Source organism: Protopterus annectens, chromosome 8.part0, assembly GCF_019279795.1.
Source record: "Protopterus annectens isolate FY-2018-M chromosome 8.part0, PAN1.0, whole genome shotgun sequence".
Lineage (NCBI taxonomy): Eukaryota > Metazoa > Chordata > Ceratodontiformes > Protopteridae > Protopterus > Protopterus annectens.
In genome coordinates this window covers 1,246,700,644-1,246,724,576 of record NC_056741.1, presented here as the reverse complement: position 1 = coordinate 1,246,724,576, position 23,933 = coordinate 1,246,700,644, and the positions used below count along the sequence as shown (strand labels likewise).

General features: G+C 39.3%; 1 protein-coding gene across 1 annotated transcript in view; it reads left to right on the top strand.

Moving 5' to 3' along the window:
• Nucleotides 1-19,846, top strand: part of LOC122808455 (neural cell adhesion molecule 1-like) — a 261,490-nt gene extending 241,644 nt beyond the window's left edge. The window contains exon 7 of the mRNA XM_044079415.1: nt 19,057-19,846. Coding sequence (XP_043935350.1) covers nt 19,057-19,496 — 440 coding nt within the window. The 3' untranslated portion in view covers nt 19,497-19,846. The remainder of the gene's footprint in view (nt 1-19,056) is intronic.
• Nucleotides 19,847-23,933: the final 4,087 nt, after the last annotated feature.

Here is a 23,933-nt window from a genome sequence, read left to right as displayed (position 1 = left end):
TATGGTCTGGTCTTACCAGTGAGGGATACACTTCTCATCTTGACATCCAATACACATATTTCTGATTATCACATCCAGTATGCTTACCCCTCTTGTGGAAGTGTTACATTTTGCATGTCCGTTTTGTTTGAGGAATTCTGGGAAATTGTCTACACTTGTGTCAGTGCTAGTATAATACAAAGAGTATAATGACAAACACCTCAAAAGCTGACTTCACACTTCTTTGGACTGAGATGGTATCCGTTAAGCCCACTGGGCCAGTGGAAACCACAACACACAATGGTGACTCCTTCACAGGCACTTTCTACGGACATCTCCGAGATAGCATGGACCATGCAATCACAAATAAAAACATGACCCTCTCCACCAAGGGAATGTGGCCTGTCTGGTGGACCCCAGCCATAAACAAACTGTATAACAGATGAAGGATACTAATGCAAGACAGAGCTACATCTCCTAAAGGGAAGGCAGCTGTGAGCAGCACTAGTAAAAAGCTACATTCTCTCATAAAGACATCCAAGGTCAACTTTGAGACATAAACACCAAAGACGATAAAGATAACCACACTGCCTTCTTCAGTTATGTCAGACATCTGGGTGGGAACCCTCAGATATGCTCTGAGTTGGTACACAACAACATATATTTCAGTGACCTGACAGATATTGGCAACATTCTGGCAGACAGGTTCAGTGCAATTTTCCCCTCCCTCACCCCCAACAGAAGATAGTTATCACAGATGAATGTAACCTCACTGTCATCTCAGATGTCCATGTGAGAGCCGCACTCAGCAAAGACAAGAACACAGCATCAATGGGACCTGATGGTATCCCCAGTTGCGTGCTATGTGAACTCCAGAAGGAGCTAAACCCGTATATACAAATGCTATTTAACCTTAGCCTTGCTACAGCATATGTACCTGAACACTGGCGTACAGCAACAGTGGTCCCACTCCACAAAGGAGATGCCTCCACAGACCCTGGGGACTACCACCAGACAAGCTTAACCAGCCTTGTCTGCAAAGCTATGGAAAGAGTCATTATGGAGCTCTTAAACAGAGACATTGGTGACCTACAGACCCTTGATCCCACCCAGTTCAGCTTTGTACAGGGCAGATCCTGCATTTTGCACCTAGTTGACTATTTTGATACTGTCAGTAGGGCCATTGATGAGGGCTACGCGGTCCACACAGCCTACCTGCACTTGGCTAGGGCCTTTGACACAATACCTCACTCAGGCATCATAGACAAGCTCAACAGCTGAAATATAAAATCATATGTCACAAGATAGTTTGCAAAATGGCTAAGAAACAGAACCCATAAAGTCGACATTGCAGGTGCCTTGTCAGATTCAAAGCCAGTCACAAGTGGTGTCCCACAAAGATCTGTCCTGGGACCCCTCTTATTTGGCATTTACTTTTCAGATGTGAAAGCAAACATAGGAGGGTTGTGGCTAAAAAAGTTTGCAGATGTCTGCAACCTAGGCACCATAAGTGAATACATCAGCCGGCACACACATCCTACAGAATGCCGTCACAAAGACAGATAGCTGGTGCCGGAATCATGGCCTGAAACTGACTGCAACTGATGTGTGGTCATCCCCTTTGGGAGGAACAAAGTACCCACAAATCAATACATAGACAGCAACCCACTGAGCACAGAATACAAATCAGACACCTGCGGACACATGTAGATAGTGACATCTCATTTGACACCCATGTTGCCAAAGTGGTTAGAAGGACTTTCTATCTTGCCCACCTTATCATGAAGGGTTTTCCATCCAGATCACAGGAGGTCATTGTACCACTATACTTCTCCCTTATCAGGCCCATGATTGAATACAAAGCCCCATTTGGTATGTACCTCACCCAGCACTTGCAACAGCTGGAGAGACCCCAAAAGTACCTTACCAAGGAGATCAGGGGTCTACAACACATGTCATATGCTTCCAGACTAAAGGAAATCCAGCTTTATTCAGTGGCATACCGCATACTTACAGGTGGCCTATGCCTGACATACAAGACCATGTCCAATCAGGATGTGGTGGACATGCACTGCAAGCAATCCAAATCCACCAGAACCATGGGAGCTGAAGATTTGAACCTCAGCACATACATGTATAGGACATGCTGGGGGGACAGAGTCACAACTCACAGGCATCTCACACTCTAGCAGAGTATCCCAGTTCATGTTAGACAGAGTCCCTCACTGACTCTCTTCGAGAGAAGTCTGGACAACTGGATGTGGGATTGTAGTTTTACCCCAGGGGTCCTCCCTGTGTCACTACTAGACAGAGGCACAGTCAAGGTATTCAATTATGTACGGGGGTCATAATGTGTCACTACTAAGTGAGAGGCACAATATTCGGAATCTATTCTGTACACTTATTACCACTATAAGGGGTGGCAATAGCCACATCACTATGGCTAGGCTTATAAATGCACTAGGGTAGATAGCCTAGTAGTAAACTATGAAACTATGAAACTATGGTGTATGTGTAGGTATTGTCAGTCAAGCAATATAATGTGGTTTGGGGGGCTTGATATCTTCCTGTCTTCCAACAGTTTTTTGTCTATTCCTTCTAGCATGTCAAGGGATCAGTTGCTAGTGTCCTGTCCTGCTCAGCTGGTGAACCTGGGAATATTGAGGCAATGTTACAATTGACTCATGTACACAGACAACCCTCTCCTTCTCCCACAAAACACAAATGCATGCAAGAGATGCAACTATATAGCCAAACTGGAGGCTGAGCTCTCTCAACATAGGACTAGCAGGACCAGAGAGGAGGAGAAGGTGACCACACACGCCACAAGCCCAGTCTCACATAGCACTATCACAACTTCAAATCATACACATAAACACACAAAGACATACTCGGAGCCTCTGATCACAGATCTACCATAACAGCAGAGGCCATCCAAAGCAGACACCCAAACAACTGCCTCCACAGGGCACAGCACATGCAACACATAGACCACAGAGTCAGTGTGCCAAACATTCACAGCCCTTAAGGCCAAACACAATGCCAGACACACCCATCATAGGTGACTCCATCGTCAGACACACTGACGTCCCGCTCACCAGACTTAGTAAGGAGAAGGTCACAGTAAAATGCCTATTGGGCACTGGGATCCACCACATAATGCAAGCACTCAGGTCACTCAACTGCAAGTACAAGTATGACTCAGTCATTGTCCATGCTGGTGTGAACGACCTGTGATGTACCTCCCTGGACTACATGAAAAGAGACATGGAGGAGCTCTCTGATTATGTAGCCCAGGCAGGTATGACCCTGACCTTGGGCAGTATCCTACCTTCACCAAGAATGATGCCACAATACAGAGACACGATGACCAGCTGTAATAATTGGCTTGATGTATGGTGTCATTCAAAGGGGATCCAATGTCCATCGGCCTGGGATGACATGCTGGACAAGCCATGCTGATTCGCAGGGGACAGCTTGCACCTGTCACCCCTGGTCTTCCGGAATTTGGCTAGGTCTCTTGCCACCCCCATTGTGCCTTTTTTAGGCAAGGCTCAGATTCTTAACCTACCACCCTAGAACACAAAAAAGGAAATAAACTAAGGGTAATGCTGCTCAATGCCAGATGTCTCAACCTCAAGATGCACGCACTCGAAGCCCTTCTCAGTATGGAGAACATCGATGTTTGTGCTGTGACTGTAACCTGGTTCAGGGCTCCTGACAGCACCCTGGCAGTATCAGGTGTTACCTCATATCATGCGTTCCGGCCCCGAAATCCAGACGACACCAAGGAAGGAGGGTGGGTGTCCATATTCATCAAGGACACCCTCACCTCAAGGTTGGTGGCAACACACGATGCATCAGAGACCATCCAGGTGCAATTAACCATAGGCAAGACTGCTCGGCAGTTTGTAGCAGGTTACAGGCCACCCTCTCAAACTCAGGAACCTCACACAGCTTTCCTGAAAACACTGGAGGGGATAAATGTATCTCCAAACACCATCATACTGGGTGATTTCAACTATCCAAATATAGACTGGGATCACTACTCAAGCCCCAACAATCTAGCCCAAAGGTTCCTAGAGTTCATAACCTCATATGCCATGGAACAACTAGTCACCATCCCCACAAGAGGAGACAACATACTAGATCACATAATCACGAATATGGGGTCACAATGTTCAACACCAGAAGTATACCCATCATTGGTGAGATCAGATCATAAACTAATCTCACTGGGAGTCCACATCCCGCCCCCACCCCAGATAAAGAAGACCACAGTGAAGAACTTCTCAGAAGCCAACTTCACACTTCTAAAGACTGGTGTGGTCTCTTTCAAGGACCACAAGCCAGCAGAAACCATTACCCAAGCCGCTGAATCACTTACAAATGCCTTCTACGAGCACCTCCAGGACTGCATGGATCAGGCAATCCCACACAAAACAAAGACTCTTTGTACCAAAGGCATACGTGCAGTCTGCTGGATCCCAGCCATAAATATGCTCTACATCAGAAGGAAGGAGCTACTACAAGATAGAGCAAAATCCGTAGAAGGAAAGACACCCCTGCTCATTATGAGTAAAGAACTGAGATCTCCCATAAAATCATCCAGGGCACATTTTGAGAGGAAACTCGCTAAGGACTCAGAAGACAATCATGAGGCCTTTTTTAGCTATGTTGGAAACCTGGGAGGTGACTCCCAGATATGCTCAGAATTAGTTCATAATGATGTAAAAATCACTGAACATACAGACATCGGCAACATACTGGCTGACAGGTTCAGTGCAGATTTCTCCCCCCCTCCCCCACAAAGGGAGGGATATCTATACCAGGGGATTGTAGCCCCCCAAACATCTCAAATGCTCAGGTGAGAACTGCTCTATCCAAAGCGAGAAACACAGCATCCATGGGACCAGATGTTGTCCCCGGTTGTGTGCTTCACGAACTCAATGAGGAATTAAACCCGCAGTTAGGGCAGCTGTTTAATCTTAGCCTCACCTCAGGATACATACCCAAGGAGTGGCATACGGCAACGGTGGTACCACTTCACAAAGGAGGTGCCTCCACCGACCCCGGACACTACCGTCCCATCAGCTTGACAAGCCTGGTCTGCAAAGCTATGGAGAGAATCATAATGGAACTCATACGTGAAGACATAGGGGACTTGCAGACATTGGATCCAACCCAGTTTGGCTTTGTCAAGGGTGATCATGCCTTTTAAACTTGGTTGACTTTTTCAGAACGGTCACCAATGCCATTGACGAGGGCAAGGCAGTCCACACAGCCTACCTTGACCTGGCAAAGGCTTTCGATACAATACCCCACTTGGGTATCATTGACAAACTCACCAGCTTAACTGTAGACCCATACATCACAAGATGGGTTACAAACTGGTAAGTGACAGAACCCACAGGGTCAAGGTTGCTGGCGCCATGTCACACTCCAAGCCTGTCACAAGTGGTGTCCCACAGGGCTCAGTCCTGGGCCCACTTTTGTTCTGCATCTACTTTTCAGAAGTACAAGCAAACACAGGAGGATTATGGCTGACAAAGTTTGCAGATGACTGCTAACTGGGAACCATAGTTGAAAACCCATCTGACACAGACATCCTTCAGACGGGTCTCATAGAAACGGATAACTGGTGCCAGAGCCATGGCCTAAAGTTAAACGCTAAACAATGCATAGTCATACACTTCAGGAAGAACAAGGTTACCCCTAGTTCCCATATAGGTGTTACTCCTCTAAGCACAGGAGAGGTTATCAGGGATCTGGGCACCCAGGTTGACAGTAACCTTTCGTTTGACACTCATGTTGCCAAAGTAGTTAGGAAGACCTTCTACATTGCCCACCTGATCATGCAGAGATTCACATCTAGATCAAGGGAGGTCATTGTTCCCCTGTACTCATCACTCATCAGACCAATGATTGAGTACAATGCCCCATTCGGAATGTATCTGACCCGACACCTGCAGCAATTGGACAGGCCCCAAACATTCCTCACCAGAAGGATAAAAGGTCTCATATGTATGTCTTATGCTGCCCGACTGAAGGAACCCCAGCTCTATTCAGTCACCTACCATCTGCTCAGAGGTGGCCTGTGCCTGACATACTAGGCCATGTCCAACCCGGAATTAATGAACATGCTTCACCTCAAAACCTCTAAATCCATCAGATCTACAAGGGCAGGAGACTTAAACCTCAACACGGCTATTAATAGGGCGTGCTGGAGGGACAGATTCATCACCCAGAGACTCCCTATGCTGTGGAACATCATCCTGGTACATGTGAGGCTGGGCACCTTGCTGGCTTTGTTAGAGAGAAATCATGACCAATGGATGGGAGATCGTAGGTATACCCCAGGGATAACATCAGTGTCACTGCTTGACAGAGGCACAGCAAAATAATGGGCATATTATCCTTAGAACTGAAGGGGTGGCGGAAGCCACAAAACTCTGGGCTAGGCTTATATATGCCCTAGGGCAGATAGCCTAGTATGAACCTATGAACCTATGAACATAGGCCTGGTGCGGTTCCTGCTATTAGGACAGTGGTCTGCAGCAAGCTATTTAGTAGTAGGCAGTTTTAGCAATTGGTATTTGACCATGGCTAATCCATGTTGCTTCTTGTTGTGGTACCAACATGGGGGTGTGGTTATCCATGACATTTATTGCTAGTCACCCTCGTTTTGTAGCTTGTTCCATGTTTTTGCACATGTACATCCCTGTATGAGGTGTGACCTGGTAGTGTTAGGGTGCTGTTGTGGGCTTTGACCCAGTTGTCTATTACAGCACTGATATCTACATCCTCTATACTGTGTGCATTTACACTGCACACATCTTGCTGTTTATACTTCTGGAATTGGGTAGCATTACATCTAGGTTCCTATCCCTTGTGGTACCTATGAAGGTGGGTTTGTGTTTTTGTGGTTTGTGATTGGTGAGGGTGGATGTTAGTCAGGGTCCTCAGGTGTGCATATGGTACATGGTGTTACATTACTTGACACATGGCATTCATGCCTCAGGTGGTGCTGCAGGGCTGCCTCTGTCGGATGCACATACTACACTCCCTGTACATGTTTGGAAGCAGGTTGTGTCATGTTAGGCATCCCTGTTACTATATGAGTGAGTCAGAGCGGGTATCAGTCCCAGTGTTCCTACTGACCAAGTGTATGTGCTATGCGTTGCCTCTTTGCCAAGGCCAGGGCATACTGGGCACGCCTCCTTCTGCCTACTGGGGCAAGGTCAGGTTGTTCCTCCTCCGAGTCATCCTCTGCCTGTGGTGGCCTTGGCAATGGTGGGGGTATGTTTGGCCCAGCCCTATGCTGGTCCTGCTGCAGCTGTTTCCGCAGGATCATATTATGTAGCATAGCACATATCATGATCATTTGTGTACATGTAGTTGGTGTGTACTGCAAGGCTCCACCAGATGTGTCCAGACACTGGAACCGTGACTTGAGCAGCCCAAACACATGCTCTATGACATTACGTGTTTGTGTGTGCGCCTCATTATGGCGTTCCTGTTCAGGTGTGTGTGTGCATTTCTGATGGGTGTCATCAGCCACGGCTCAAGTGCGTAACCTGCATCCCCCACTAGGTGTCCGTGTGGGAAGTCCCCACTGGCAAATGATTGGTACAGCTGCATCAGATGCCAGATGTGGGAATCGTGGTAGCTCCCAGGGCAGCCAGCACACACATTCATTATTATGCCCTGGGCATCACACACGACCTGGCAGTTGATGGAGGGGAAGCCCTTGTGGTTCATGTAGGCTCTACCTCGCTCACCGGCTGGTGCTTTGATGCATATGTGCGTGCAGTCTATTGCACCCAATACCTCAGGGTATCCCGCTATTTGCTGGAAGAGACGCATATTGCTGGCCACAACCTCACGGGCATTGGGGAAATATACATGATCACAGACACGTGCTGACATGGCATCCAGGAACTGGTGCAGTACCCTGGAGGCTGATGCCTGTGATATCCCCATCATATCACCAGTTGGTCTCTGGAAGGTACCTGTTGCTAGTATTCTTAGGCCAACACATACCTTGGTTTCCACTGGGATGGTTCCCCTCTGTTGGTTCTGTGTGTGAGGCGTGGCCTGCACAGCTCAACAATTTGCTGCAGAAGGTCTCTGTCCACTCTGTAGCGCTCTACTATCTCTAGCTCATGTAACCCATGGTAGGTGACCCTGGGCCTGTATACTCTTCTCCTTCTCCTCACTCTGGGTTGTCTGTCAGTATCTGCATTGTCACCACCCTCAGCAATTCGCCTATGCCTGATTATAACAGCTATGGAAGCCCCTAGCATTTCTGCTCTGTGTTTAGCTTTTTTCAGTATTCAATTCTGATAGCTTACTTTCTTACAGTATCTCTTGTGAGAAACAGCCTGCACTGCTGTTTGTAGTGTTTTAAGTGCTGGGTTGGGCTTCTAGTCTGCCTGTGTAATTGCCTGCTTCCAATTGTTTCCACCAATTAACTCCAGCAGTATCCTCTGGCAGTTTCCTTGTATTCTGGTTGTTTCCTGTTTCCTCTCTGTTTCCTCAGGGGGAGCAATGTGCACATCAGCTTAAGCACGCTCACAGTTACTTAAACGCGCGCACACATCCTTACATGGTGTTACACGCACGCACACATCCTTACACGGTGTGAACTTGTCTGATTCATGTTAAAACGCGCGCACACTGCCTTCCACACGTGCACGCCCGCGCAAACCGTTGTAAACGGTTTGCAACACGCTCCCACATGTTGAACCTGCCTTACACGTGCGCACACGTGCGCATGCATGTATATCAAGAAAGTTTGAGTGTAGGGATAGTGTGCACCCTCTGTTTCTTGACTTTTCTAGTGTTCTGTTGGGACACACCTCTCTCCCTGATGTCTGTCTGTCATCTGTCACCTTACATTGCCCTCCAATCTGATACATTTATTTCTATCAATGCCCCCCGTGATGTCACCTACCTCTTACCCTGTTCCTTCCCCTTCTGTAACTCTTACACTACTCAGAAAGTGCTCATTACCTATGTGGCAGTGTGATTCAGTATTGTAACCCTCATTTACATAGGCTTGCCTAGTAATGCTTAGTTACATATCTTACACGGAGCTTCCCCCCCTTGACAACCACTAAACGGAGGCCATATTGTTTTTGGTCTGCAAGTCCCTCCATTGACATTCCATGTAATACATAAATCCCACAATTGTGGGCTTATATGCTTCAGTTTTCAGTTTTAGGCAGCGCACCCCGTTTGCGCGGGTGTGCGCTGCAGTTAAACATCATAATCCCATGAAAAAAAAAAGCTATTTAAAATATTTTTGCAACACTTTTTCATGCCAATGGCCACATATTTCACCATTGCCATGCTAAATGAAACATATGCACCCTTTATTTGGAGCTGACATAGCTCCGTTTTCAATTTTGCAGAAATGTACTCAGTTGTCAGCTGAGTACATTTCTGCAGCTAACACGTCCGTTACACGGACTGGTTTGGGCTTCTTGGATCGCTGAAATACCTCATTTGCATATCTTTGAGCTGCAAATGAGGTATTGAGCATTTCCACGCCCAGTCCGTGTAAGAGACATGTTAGCTGTCTCTTACACGGAGGTTTGGGCTGTTCCTGGATCGGGAGGCTTACACGGAGGCTTACACTACTCTTAAACTCCATGTAAGCCTTCCTGAATCCTGCCCATACATTTTCTTTTTTCTCTTTTTGAACCAAAATGGATTATTGCACATGCACTTTTGATGTTGCAGTCCTTAGCTTTGTCCTGGGGTAAGTAGTATTACATTAAAAAAAAAAAAGCAATAATTATATTTATAAAGTTAATGTACACAAAGAGATACATTTTTCCAGAATCACTAGAATTTTGCAGCCCTTAACTTTAAAACTGGGGCAAGAGAGACTGCATCATTCAGACCTGGAAATCTAGTAGCTTCCAGGGATAGTTGCTACAGTAGTTGTTTGCATTCAATGGAAGTCACCCATGGACCTCCTCTTATGTCCTTTGGAACTACTTCCAATACAAAGAATTTAAATTTTCCTTCTTGACAGCTTACTGTGTGTCTATAAAGAGCATTTTTGGTACATTTTGTTCTAATTTCATAGTTATGCTCATAGATTCTGTTTTTTAACTTTCTTTCTGATTTACCTACATAGAATGCTCCACAATGGTCACAAAGCCCTATGTACACTATACCACTAGTGTCACAATTTGCATAGTCCCTACTACTAATAAGTCTATCCTTACTACTAACCAGAATAGTGTCCTACATATAAATATATGGACAATGGGAGCATCGCCCACATTTAAAGGTCCCTACTTTACCCTCTTTACACTTAGGGCCATCTGTTTTATCTTCTAATATAGCCTTTAGACTTCTACTCCTTCTGTACGTGCATCTTAAAGGGTTATCAAAAATTCACTCCAGGTCTGATAGTTCACCAAATCTATTCCATTCCTCTTCTAATAATTTTCTTATTCTTACTGCGTCCCCATTATAATCTGTCACAAAATTTCTTTCACCTTCAGAATTCACTGTTTTAACCTTTTCCTTACTAAGCCTTGTCTTGTCCCCCAAAATGGGTTTAAATCTATCCTGCCTTCCTTCTCTAACTTCTTTGTCTATGTTTTTTTATAAATTTGTTGGGGTAACCGCTTTCTATAAACATTTCCCTCAGTGTTTTGCATTCTACCTCAAAATCACATTCTCTGGATGTCATACGACTACCCCTAACATATTGTCCCTTAACAATTCCTTTTTTCTGATGTAGGGGGTATGCACTATTGTACACTAAATATGAATTTGAGAAAGTTTCTTTCTGATAAATCTTTGAACTGCAAATACCTTCACATTTCTTAATAGAAATGTCCAGATATTCCAATTCATCCTTATTAATCTTGCATGTAAAATTTAAAAAATCAGTTGATTCTGATATATAATTTAAAAATTAAAAATACATGCTTTTAGAACTTATCCATAAAAAACACATGTCATCCAGGTAGCGCTTCTACAGTTGCCAACATTTTTACATATTTGGAATTTATAATGTATTTTTCCTCCCAAATTGAAAGAATTATGTTGGCGTACGTAGGGGCACACCTTGCCCCCATCGCTACTCCCTGTACTTGTTTAAAAAACTCGCCTTCATAATGTATAAAATTATTTTTTAAAATAATTTCCATCAGGATTATAATAAGATAAAAGTCTTCGTTATTAAACTTACCATACTTAATTAGGGCTTCCTCAAACCATTTCATTCCTTTATCATACGGTATTGACGAGAATAAGTCAATTATGACAATACTTATAAAAATAATTTTCTCATCATATAAATCATTTGTTATACTATGTAATAGGTCCCAAGAATCTTTTACTACACCCTGGCTTCCTAACACCATGGCTTTAAGCTTAGTGTCCAACCATCTGGCCAAAGGTGCTGTTATAGACCCTTCTGATGACACTATAGGTCTCATAGGTGGGTCTTCTGTGTCTTTGTGCACCTTTGGAATCCCAAAGATGGTTGGTATTTTTGTTTTTTCTATGTCCAAAAACTTAAAAGTTTCTATACTTTTTAATCCTTCCAACAGTAAGTCATTTAAAATTAAATAGATTTTTCTACTACCTATATTTATTTCATTAACTGAGACTCTGACGTATCTATTTGTTTTCTCCAATATGTCCATCATCTTTCCTTCATACACTATTTGGTCCATAAGCACCGTCCCCCCTCCTTTATTCAGTCTCATCACCCATAAGGAAGTGCCCTCTTTCATTTCTTTAATAGTTTGTTTTCTTCTTTTGTTGTATTGTACCCTATCCTTCTCTTAGAAAGTTCTGATCTTATTTTTCTCTCCATTATTACCTCAACATTTTTTAGTTGTGGGTGTAAAAGTGGGTTAAATGTGCTTTTCCTTCTTAATTCCTCCATGCCTCTTGAGTTTGCATTCTGCCCTTAAAGAAAAGCTCAAAGATTTTGTTCCTCAAAAATAATTTTGTCAATTAATACTTTACGTATATCTGCTTTCCTTTTAGGTACAAATTTAAAGCCCATAGATAATAATGAAAAATGCGTTTCATTTACTTCCTTATTGCTGTAGTTATATATATATTGTACCATTTATAACTATATTTGTTACTTTCACAAACAATAGGTTCACCCATGCCAGGAGTATTTACCTGTTCCACTGTTTGAAACTGTTGTTGTTGCTGTCCCCCCCCCCTTACCCCCCATACTGGTAGTTTTTTTGATAATTGTTCTTTATTCTTTCTGATCTTCTTAAAGGAGGGGGGTATTCTGAGGGGTCATTAATGTTTTCTATCTGTTCTCCTGCTTCCTGCCCATCAGTATCCAAGAAAGGGGGCTGTCTCCATCCTTCCTCATACCTACTATTGTACCTTTTACTAACAAACTCCCTCGTCTGGTGTAACTAACCTTGTCTTTGTATTCTTTAACATCTCTCTCAATTTTCCTACTTTTCCTTTCATATCCATTTCTTATTTTGACTTCAATTTTATTTAATGTATCATAATACTTTCTCTTCAGATCCTCAATCGAAAACATGAGGTCATTAGTAATTTTATGGTTGATTTCATCTATCCTACCATACAAACCCTCCATTTCTCTTTCATTTTCTCTCATAATTAACTTAATTATTTCAAACCCATAATTGTCAAAAATGAGTAGTAAATCTTTATGAAAGTCACTACCTTCTTTCACTTTATTAGGGTACTTATGCACTCTTAGCCCTTTTGGCACTATCTTTAATCTAAGACATTCCTTAAGGTATGCATTTTCCATCTCCATATTTTTATATTTAAACATTAGTTCATCTTGCAAGTTAACATTGTGCTCATATGCTAAGTTTCTATCCATTTCAGAATTTGAAGACATTTTATTTCTTTCACTAAAACAGTATTTTAACTGCACCAAAGTCTTAAAATCAGTTTTGTACCTTTGTCCATTATGTTTTGTCCATTAGTCATATCTGAGTTGTTGCTATGTCCTACTACATCCCCTTGCATTTCGTTCGTCTTGTTGCTCAGAAAATAGTAGGAAACCCAACACATTCAGCTCCTATGTCCTTTTCAGGTTTATGCCCATTGCTAACACCAAGTTCCGTTGTCAAACTCACTTTTTTCATGTCGTTTTCGCCTCTGCCAAGCACTTTCTGGTTCCTCGGTGGGCATGACAATGCCGGGAGTAATGATTGACAGGTAGGCATTAACAATTTGATCAGTTGCATTAATTGGTCCATCATTCTGTCAATCTTGTCCAAGTCACCGCCTCTCCCTGAGTTATCTTGTGAAGACATCGATGCCTCTGCCATCCCACAAAACAATGACTCCAACAGCCAAAATGAACAGGAAAGTAAATTGCTCAATAAAAGCAACTAAAACCAAGAAACAATTAGCAATTCCACCAAGGCATGACTCCACTGGTATTTTCCACATGAACAAGTTTTATTGAAACACACTTTCTTCAGAATAAAGCCATAAATGCTGTTATCACCACAGATGCGCTTTCATCCTCTAATGACTTCCTCAGATGAAACAGAAATGCATATCTTTTACAAATGTTCCCCTAAAATACCCTTCACTTAATTACCACTGCTATCTAATTGGTGTATATTCTTGAGCAATTTACTTTCCTGTTTGTTTTGGCTGTTGAGAGTCATTGTTTTGTGGGATGGAAGAGGCTTTGACGTCTTCACAAGATAACTCAGGGAGAGGCGGTGACTTGGACAAGATTGACAGAATGATGGACCAATTAATGCAACTGGTTGAATTGTTAATGTCAATCATTACTCCAGGCATCGTCGCTTGGTAGAGGCGAAAATGGCACGAAAAAAGTGAGTTTGACAATGGAACTTGGCACTAGCAATGGGCATAAACCTGCAAAGGGCATAGGAGATGAATGTGAAGGGTTTCCAACTATTTTTTTGAGCAACAGGGCGAACGAAGTACAAGGGGATGTAGTAGGACATAGCAACAGCTCAAATATGACTAATGACTAATGGACAAAATCATAACGGGCAAAGGTACAAAACTGATTTTAAGACTTTGGTGCAGTTAAAATACTTTTTTAATGAAATAAATAAAATGTCTTCAAATTCTGAAATGGATAGAAACGTAACATATGAGCACAATGTTAACTTGCAAGATGAACTAATGTTTAAATATAAAAATATGGAAATGGAAAATGCATACCTTAAGGAATGTCTTAGATTAAAGATAGTGCCAAAAGGGCTAAGAATGCATAAGTACCCTAATAAAGTAAAAGAAGGTAGTGACTTTCATAAAGATTTACTACTCATTTTTGACAATTGTGGGTTTGAAATAATTAAGTTAATTATGAGAGAAAATGAAAGAGAAATGGAGGGTTTGTATGGTAGGATAGATGAAATCAACCATAAAATTGCTAATGACCTCATGTTTTTGATTGAGGATAGGAAAAGAAAGTATTATGATACATTAAATAAAATTGAAGTCAAAATAAGAAATGAATATGAAAGGAAAAGTAGGAAAATTGAGAGAGATGTTAAAGAATGCAAAGACAAGGTTAGTTACCCCAGACCGAGGGAGTTTGTTAGTAAAAGGTGCAAGTAGGTATGAGGAAGAATGGAGACAGCCCCCTTTCTTGGATACTGATGGGCAGGAAGCAGGAGAACAGATAGAAAACATTAAACACCCCTCAGAATACCCCCTTTAAGGAGATCAGAAAGAATAAAGAATAATTATCAAAAAAACTACCATTATAGGGGGTACGAGGCGGGGGGACAGCAACAACAGCAGGTTCAAACAGTGGAACAGGTAAATACTCCCAGCATGGGTGAAACTATTGTTTGTGAAAGTAACAAATATAGTTATAAATGGTACAATATATATAACTACAGTAATAAGGAAGTAAATGAAACACATTTCTCATCATTATTTAAGGGCTTTAAATTTGTACCTAAAAGGAAAGCAGATATACGTAAAGTATTAATTGACTTAAAATTATTTTTGAGGAAGAAAATCTTTGAGCTTTTCTTTAAGGGTCAGAATGCAAACTCAAGAGGCATGGAGGAATTAATAAGGAAAAGCACATTTAACCCACCTCTACACCTACAATTAAAAAATGTTGAGGTAATAATGGAGCGAAAAATAAGATCAGAACTTTCTAAGAGAAGGATAGGGTACAATACAACAAAAGAAGAAAACAAACTATTAAATGAAATGAAAGAGGGCACTACCTTAAGGGTGATGAGACTGAATAAAGGAGGGGGGACGGTGCTTATGGACCAAATGGTGCATGAAGGAAAGATGATGGACATATTGGAGAACACAAATAGATACGCCAGAGTCTCAGTTAATGAAATAAATATAGGTAGTAGAAAAATCTATTTAATTTTAAATGACTTACTGTTGGAAGGATTAATAAGTATTGAAACGTTTAAGATTTTTTACGTAGAAAAAACAAAAATGCCAACCATCTTTGGGATTCCAAAGGTGCACAAAGACACAGAAGACCCACCTATGAGACCTATAGTGTCATCAGAAGGGTTTATAACAGCACCTTTGGCCAGATGGTTGGACACTAAGCTTAAAGACATGGCATTAGGAAGCCAGGGTGTAGTAAAAAATTCTTGGGACTTATTACGTTGTATAACAAATGATTTATATGATGAAAAAAAGATTTTTATAACTATTGACATAATTGACTTATTCTCATCAATACTGTATGATGATGGAATTAAATGGTTTGAGGAAGCCCTAATTAAGTATGGTAAGTTTAATAACGGAGACTTTTCTCTTATTATAACCCTGATGGAAATGGTTTTAAAAAATAATTTTATACATTATGAAGGCAAGTTTTTTAAACAAGTACAGGGAGTAGCGATGGGGACAAGGTGTGCCCCTACATACGTCAACATAATTCTTTCAATTTGGGAGGAAGAATACATTATAAATTCCAAATATGTAAAATGTTGGAAACTGTACAAGCGCTACCTGGATGACGTGTTTTTTATGGATAAGCTCTAAAAGCATGTTTTTTGAATTTTTAAATTATATATCAGAATCAACTGATTTTTTAAATTTTACATACAAGATTAATAAGGATAAATTGGAATATCTGGACATTTCTATTAAGAAATGTGAAGGTATTTTCAGTTCAAAGATTTATCGGAAAGAAACTTTCTCAAATTCATATTTAGTGTAAAATAATGCACACCCCCTACACCAGAAAAAAGGAATTGTTAAGGGACAATATGTTAGGGGTAGTCGAATGACATCCAGGGAATGTGATTTTGATGAAGATTGCAAAACACTGAGTGAAATGTTTATAGAAAGAGGTTACCCCAATGAATTTATAAAAAAACATAGAAAAAGAAGTTAGAGAAGGAAGGCAGGATAGATTTAAACCCATTTTGGGGGACAAAACAAGGCTTAGTAAGGAAAAGGTTAAAACAGTGAATTTTGAAGGTTAAAGAAATTTTGAGATAGATTATAATGGAGACGCAGTAAGAATAAGAAATTTGTTAGAAGAGGAATGGAATAGATTTGGTGAACTATCAGTCCTGGAGTGAATTTTCGATAACCCTTTAAGATGCACCTACAGAAGGGGTAGAAGTCTAAAGGCTATATTAGAAGGTAAAACAGATGGCCCTAAGTGTAAAGAGGGTAAAGTAGGGACCTTTAAATGTGGATGATGCTCCCAGTGTCCGTATATTTATATGAAGGACACTATTCTGGTTAGTAGTAGGGATAGACTTATTAGTAGTATGGACTATGCAAATTGTGACACGAGTGGTATAGTGTACATAGGGCTTTGTGACCATTGTGAAGCATTCTATGTAGGTAAACCAGAAAGAAAGTTAAAAAACAGAATCTATGAGCATAACTATGAAATTAGAACAAAATGTACCAAAAATGCTCTTTATAGACACACAATAAGCTGTCAAGAAGGAAAATTTTAATTCTTTGTATTGGAAGTAATTCCAAAGGACATAAGAGGAGGTCCATGGGAGACTTCCATTGAATACAAAGAACTACTGTGGCAACTATCCCTGGAAGCTACTAGATTTCCAGGTTTGAATTATGCAGTTTCTCTTGCCCCAGTTTTAAAGTTAAGGGCTGCAAAACTCTAGTGATTATGGAAAAATGTATCTTTTTGTGTACATTAACTTTATAAATATAATTTTTCTTTTTTTTTTTTTTTTTAAATGTAATACTACTTACCCCAGTACAAAGCTAAGGACTGCAACATCAAAAGTGTATGTGCAATAATCTATTTTGGTTCAAACAGAGAAAAAGGAAAATGCATGTATTTTACTATGTTACTGTTTGAACAGGTGGTGGTGCTGTGGTAGCATTGTCATTTCACAATACGATGTTGCCCTGTTCGATTCTCAGCTAGAGTGTCTTCTGTGTGGAAACATGCGTGAATGGGTGTACCTTTGTTGATGGTTGTGCATCAGGGCTGACAACTTGGCATGTAAAAATCCACTGCTAATCATTAGTGGACTGGAGTTCTGCTGTGGCGACCCCCTACCCAGGAAAAGCCAAAAGACGCAAGAACTGTTTGAACCATTTATTTAAAAAGCACCTGTATAGGTTTTAAATTCCTTCTTTGGACACAAGGTGGTGCTATTGTATGGAAGAATAGTTTGTTTTATATGGTTTTTTTAACATGTATAAAACTAAACTGCATTTGTATTTATATTTATTTATATTTATTAGAGTGTAGAGAAGGTATTGTGGATATTTATATATTTACATATGTATGTATGTATGTGTTTAGAACTGTTTTTAAGGACTGGTTTAAAGGAATTTACAAAAAAAAGTTTTATAGGGTTGAACATCTATTAAGTACATGTCACCACGTTAAGAATATACACCAATTGGATAGCAGTGCTAATTAAGTGAAAGTTATTTTAGGGGAAGAATTGTAAAAGGTATGCATTTCTATTTCATCTGAGGAAGTTATTAGATGACGAAAACACATCTGTGGTGATAGCGTTTATGGTTTTATTCTGAAGAAAGTGTGTTTCAATAAAGCTTGTTTGTGTGGAAAATACCAGTGGAGTCGTGCCTTGTGAAATTGCTCATTTTTTCTTGGTTTTGGCTGCTTTTATTGAGCAATTTACTTTCCTGTTCATTTTACCTATATTAGGGTCTATATTAGAAGACTGAAGATGCATTCTTTTGAATACATCTTGGTCGAACTGAAAAGGCTGAAAATGCAAAATATCGAAGTGGCTGTTAAGTGAATTCTTTCCCTGGGAAAGAATTTGCTTGGCCGCTTCGGTACTTTGCCATTTTTGGCACTGTACTGCGGTCTAAGAGGTGGTATATTTAAGTAGCGGTGTGTGTGGGGGACGAAGCCCCCCTCTTAATGTAATATTTGTAATTTATTTTTATTTATTTGTTTTTTTTTTATTGGAACAGCGATCTTGGAAAGAAATTTCTGTTCTGACACTTCGACATTGTAAGCTTTCACTTACACAGGGTCGATTAAACTTTTTTAAGCGTTCGGTAATTTAATATAGACCCCCTCTAAATCAATGTGTGTCTATGTACCTTTAAGAAGCTATCCAAGGGCTTGCACAAGTGTATAAATACTGAGCATGTGCAAGTCTGACTGCCATTTAGTAATAAGCTCTTGAGATGTAAGCATGTATGTATGTAAGGGCTGTCTGTTAACCAGTTTGTTTGTATTTTATGATACTGCTATCCATCCTGATGTGTTTCTATGTATTAAAGCATCTAAATTAAATACTTTGCCTGTTTGTCATCTAGATTAAAGAGGGACGAGTGACAGTGCCCATCTGAGATGGCCTTTTCAGCTATATCTAGGCTAAGTATCCCTCCTCAACTAGTTTCCTCCTCCATTGTTAATAGGCCATTCAGATAACATAATCTTATTGTTTTTATGTTTGGTAATAGCAGATGTTGGAAATGGACAATGGACTACTATCTCTCTCATCACCGGATCACATGTTATAATACAATATGATTCTGTAATCTGAATTTCTAATTTTATTTGTGCTTTATACTTCTCATTGCTGTCCTTCAGTTTATTGTTGTTTCTACTATTTACAGATGGAAACTATAGACATACACCAACTTATTTTGTCCATGAAAGTGAAGCGGCAATTCAAACAGCTGAAGGATCAGTCATGTTGCAGGAGGTGTTTAATTTAAGGACAGAAGTGAGAATATTAAGAAATGACTTCCAAAAACAGATGCAGGAATTAAGAAACAGTTTGGCTAAAGTGAAGGAAATTTTTGAGAGGTCACACACTGTTAAGGTATCTCCAACACCTGATTATTCTTTTGAAGCAAACCTCTTCAGTCACTTGCCCAAGTCAGAAAGTGTATTGCCAGGAGCTATGTCTCCCACTGTTTCTCATCTTCTGAGTGCATCTCCATCACCTGCTTTTCTTACAGCTGTGAGTACCGAAACAACAGGTTTAAGGAGAAGGAAGAAAAGGGAATTTTCCAGAACACTGTCTGTATCTCCAGCAGTTGACCAACCGTGATCTTTGCAGATGAGTATCACAACTAGCCGAAGGAATCATTGTGTGGAAATTGTGAAAACCATTTATTAAATGGTATGCACTAATAAAATGGCTTTTTAATATTAATATATATATAAGTGGTAATACAATATTTTCAAAACACTGCATTTTCATGCATGCATGTGCCCTAACAAACCTTACAATGTAATCAGTCAATTTTATTTAAAATATAAGCATTTGTATTGATTTACATCATTAAGTAACAAAACTGTATGTGATGAATGGACTATGGGCAAAGGGCATGTCATTAATTCGTTGAAGTTAATCTAATTATTAATGCTTAGTCAATGCTTAAGTTTATTTTTAAACAACCCACATTACTTTCTTATGATTTCCTGTTTTTAGCGTAAATGGATGTTTAGATCAAGTACAAAATAAACAGAATTCTGCATCTTTTCTAATCATTAAGGTTCTTCTGTATAAACAGTACAAGTGTTTTTTGTTTGTATCCAAACTAAACTAGATCTAGTTTATTGGAGTGATCTGCTGATCTTCTTTCACATGTTTAGTGTTTATTTGTCATGCATCACCAAGGAAGTGCCGTGTTATAATAGTAGGTTTTACTCCAAGAGGGAGTAATTTACAGAATGATCAAAACAGTTAGCTACGTGAACCATAATTACTATATAAGTGAGGGGAGAGAGAGAAAGGAGTAGAGAAATGTTTCGTTCTTTGTTTTAAAGATGAAGAGAGAAAAGCTCTGTTTTAAATGGTACTTATTTGAAACACAAAACTATAGTGGCAAATGGACAAATGAACATTAGTTTACTAAAAGCAATCTACAGCACTGTACACTGACTGAAAACATTTTGTGGAGTCCCTCCCTCCTCCTAACAGAATATTGCCTCTCTCAAAGTGCTGCCTACCTTGATTTATATATGTCTAATTTTGAAAATGGTGGAGGCAGATCCTCCTGCACAGGAATACAGAAGGGGTTCACCTCTCAATGAAATTATTTTTTTCGCAGTACTCAGTCTGGGAGTTTGGTTTCAGGAAACCAAAACTCAACCCAATGTGTGTCTGTAGGTCTAAGGAAAATTGTTTTAATTCATTAGGTTAATTAATTTAGGATCCGTTATTTCAGGTCTTAATCATTTTTACTAACTACTAGTCCTTGTCTTCCCTTTAATGCGCTATTTTCATCATTTAGATCTAGTTTCTACATTAAAGCATTTTTGTGACACATTGTACATTATTGTCCTACTAGTCTTTTACTATATTAAATTCAGTCCCTTGTCACCTTCATTAGGTTGGTTGTTATAAAAACATTTCCTACATTTTTTGTAGTATTTTACTTAACTGTTCAACACTTATTTATGAAGTCTACTGTCAGTCATGTAACTTGCACTGAGTTAGCACAAACTTTCTCCTGCCTGTCAATTTAAGGTTTATCCTTAAAATCCTTAAGCACTGTTGGAAAACTTTTCATGAACCCCCTACTCTCCCTGTCATTCCTTTTCAGCATTGGAATGTAAGTATTAACCATGATATCTGAAACTGGCCTTAGTACAGCTCAAATAATGAATGATCTCTTTTCTCCTTATTCTGTGTTATTATTTGCAGCATCCCAACTTCTTTCTGTTAGACATTAGCTGATAACGATGTGTATTTGCTCTAGCATCATGCATGAGTAACACATTAATGAATACTGAGACCAGCTGCTATGTAATGTTTTCTGACTCAAACTTGTGCTTTATGAATGGATCTTTAGTTCTCTCTACAAGTAGATTCAGGCATGTGATACTGCTTGTCTTTTCCATTCCAATGTAGGAAAACAAAAGTCAGCAATAAAAGTATTAGCAGTAGACTATTACTTGATACTACAAATCAATGACTAGAGAATGAAGTTGTTAGCAGTTCAAAGCTATCATCATTTGCACTAAGCTGCTACTCTAAAATGTTATAGCAATAATGTATGGTGGTGTGTATTTTTACTGTAGGATTTAGTCACGCCTTGCAAGGATAGAGCCTAAGGGAATGTCAGGGCCAACTAAATCCCAGTAGAACATACTTCCTTACAATACAATCTCTTGTATTTTGTTTCTTATTACTTTTAAAGAGAAGACCATTCATTTATTTTTGTGCTAGCTTCAGCAGTAAGCAGTTTTGTAGACATTGCTGAACAAATACTGTCCTTTCAAAAATAAATATGTATCACAGATAGCTACATGCAATGATAACATTTTCGCATAGATTATGCTGTATGTGGATTTTCACAAAGGCTTAGTAGTAGCCTTTGCCCTAAATCTCAGGTAGTCTAAAACTGGCCCCATTGCTGCTGTTTGTGAGTGTGTTGGTGGGGACTGAGGATGGTGTGGTCATTGCTACTTTTTTTCTCTGCAATCAAACCTCTGAGGTATGCTCAGAATGTCACTATAGCTTGTGTGGGGGCTGTGGACAGTGTGCCATCATTTCTTTAACTTTCCTTCAAACCACAGAGGTGTGCACAGAAGGTCATTAAAGCTTTTCTATGAGCTCTGTTTTGTTTAGGATGAACAAGTTGGAATACATTACTGTGATTGTGAGGAAAGTAAAAAAAATTTAACAATCAAAAATGAGTTGTATATATAGGTGGTTATTTTTGGAGGGTAGAAGTAAGGAGGCATGCTGTTAAATATGCCTGACAACAATAAGTTGAAATATGTTACTTTGTTAGATTGCTCTCAGTTTTGCACCAGTCTGTTACCTGAGTGGTATACAGAAGAAGATGATTGTCTTTTGGGGGGTAGCAGGAGTGAAGCTGCATGCTGCTACTTGAAATATATGACTGAGACTAAATGTGTCTTCATCCCAATGTTATATAAATTTTGTGAAGGGTAGAGAGGCAGGCACTATTCCAATGTCAGTTATGTATCCTTGCAAGCATTTGCCTTCTCATTTTATTGTGATTGTCAAACACAACTTATTTCTTCCTTGAAAGATAAAATGCATAGGCAAAAATCAGGTACAGCAATGGAGGTGTATTTTGTACCCCCATATGTTTATTTAAGGAAATGATTGAAGAAGGTTATATTTATTCTTAGCAGTATTTTCAGATGCAAGTTTTGTATAATTTTAAATATATAGATGATTTAGAAGTAGCTAAAACACAGAAACAGTTTCAGGATAAAGGTGCCTGAATGAAACAGTAAAACTTCCTTTAACACACCTTCAAGGACCACCACGGCTAAATTCAACGTTATTCTTTTATTCCAATAGTATAAAACAGTACAGAACAGTATAAAAAGCTTTTTGTAAGCCCTTTTGGGTATATACCATACCCTTCTGCAGACAAATGGCTATTGGGGTTTCAACATTCATTTAAATAGTCAAAAAGGTGCCAAAATTTTGCCTTTCACAAATATTATCTCTATTCACCATTAGATGGCAATACATACATTCTATATGCTCTTGTTGTTACTATTAAGTGTCTGTATACTAACATACTTCATTTATATCTATATACAGTCCATAATAAGTTTATACAATAAAAATAAAATAATATTATTATTAAATAACAGTATTGACATCAATAAACATTTCATATTATTAATAACTTAATATCACTAAATCATTTTCTTGAATTAATTTTAGTAGATATACTTTTAAAACCATTAAAATTTTTTTACATATCAACTGTAACTATAAATATATAACCTATTTTTTAAAAATAATTCTTTCTTATATACTATTTTAAAATTAAAATGTATTTATTAATGTCTTAGTGGCCTATCTCTAAGGAAAGGTTTGATGGTTATCCTGTCATTCAAACCTTTCCCTTTGTCAGATTGCATTCTAATAATCCATCTAGTTTCCTCCTGTTCAGTAAAGTTTTTAACATTCCCTAACCTATTGTTTCTTCCAATTAACTCTATTGCCATAAATTTAAATTTATGATCTAACCCATTATTTAATACATGTTGTGCTAGTGCATTTGTCTAAGTTAATTGGAAGAAACAATAGGCCACTAAGACACTAAGACACTAAGACACTAAGACATTAATAAATAAATTTTAATTTTAATTTTAAAATAGTAGATAAGAAAGAATTAATTTTTATAAAATAGGTTATATATTTATAGTTACAGTTGATATGTAAAAAATGTTAATGGTTTTAAAAGTATAAAAGTATATCTACTAAAACAAATTCAAGAAAATGGTTTAGTGATATTAAGTTGTTATTAATAATATGAAATATTTATTGATGTCAATGCTGTTATTTAATAATAATATTATTTTATTTTTATTGTATAAACTTATTATGGACTGTATATAGATATCAATGAAGTATGTTAGTATACAGACACTTAATAATAACAACAAGAGCATATAGAATGTATGTATTGCCATGACTGTGGTGGTGGTGCTGCAGTAGCATTTTCACCTCACAGTAAGATGTCCTGTTCGATTCTCAGTTAGA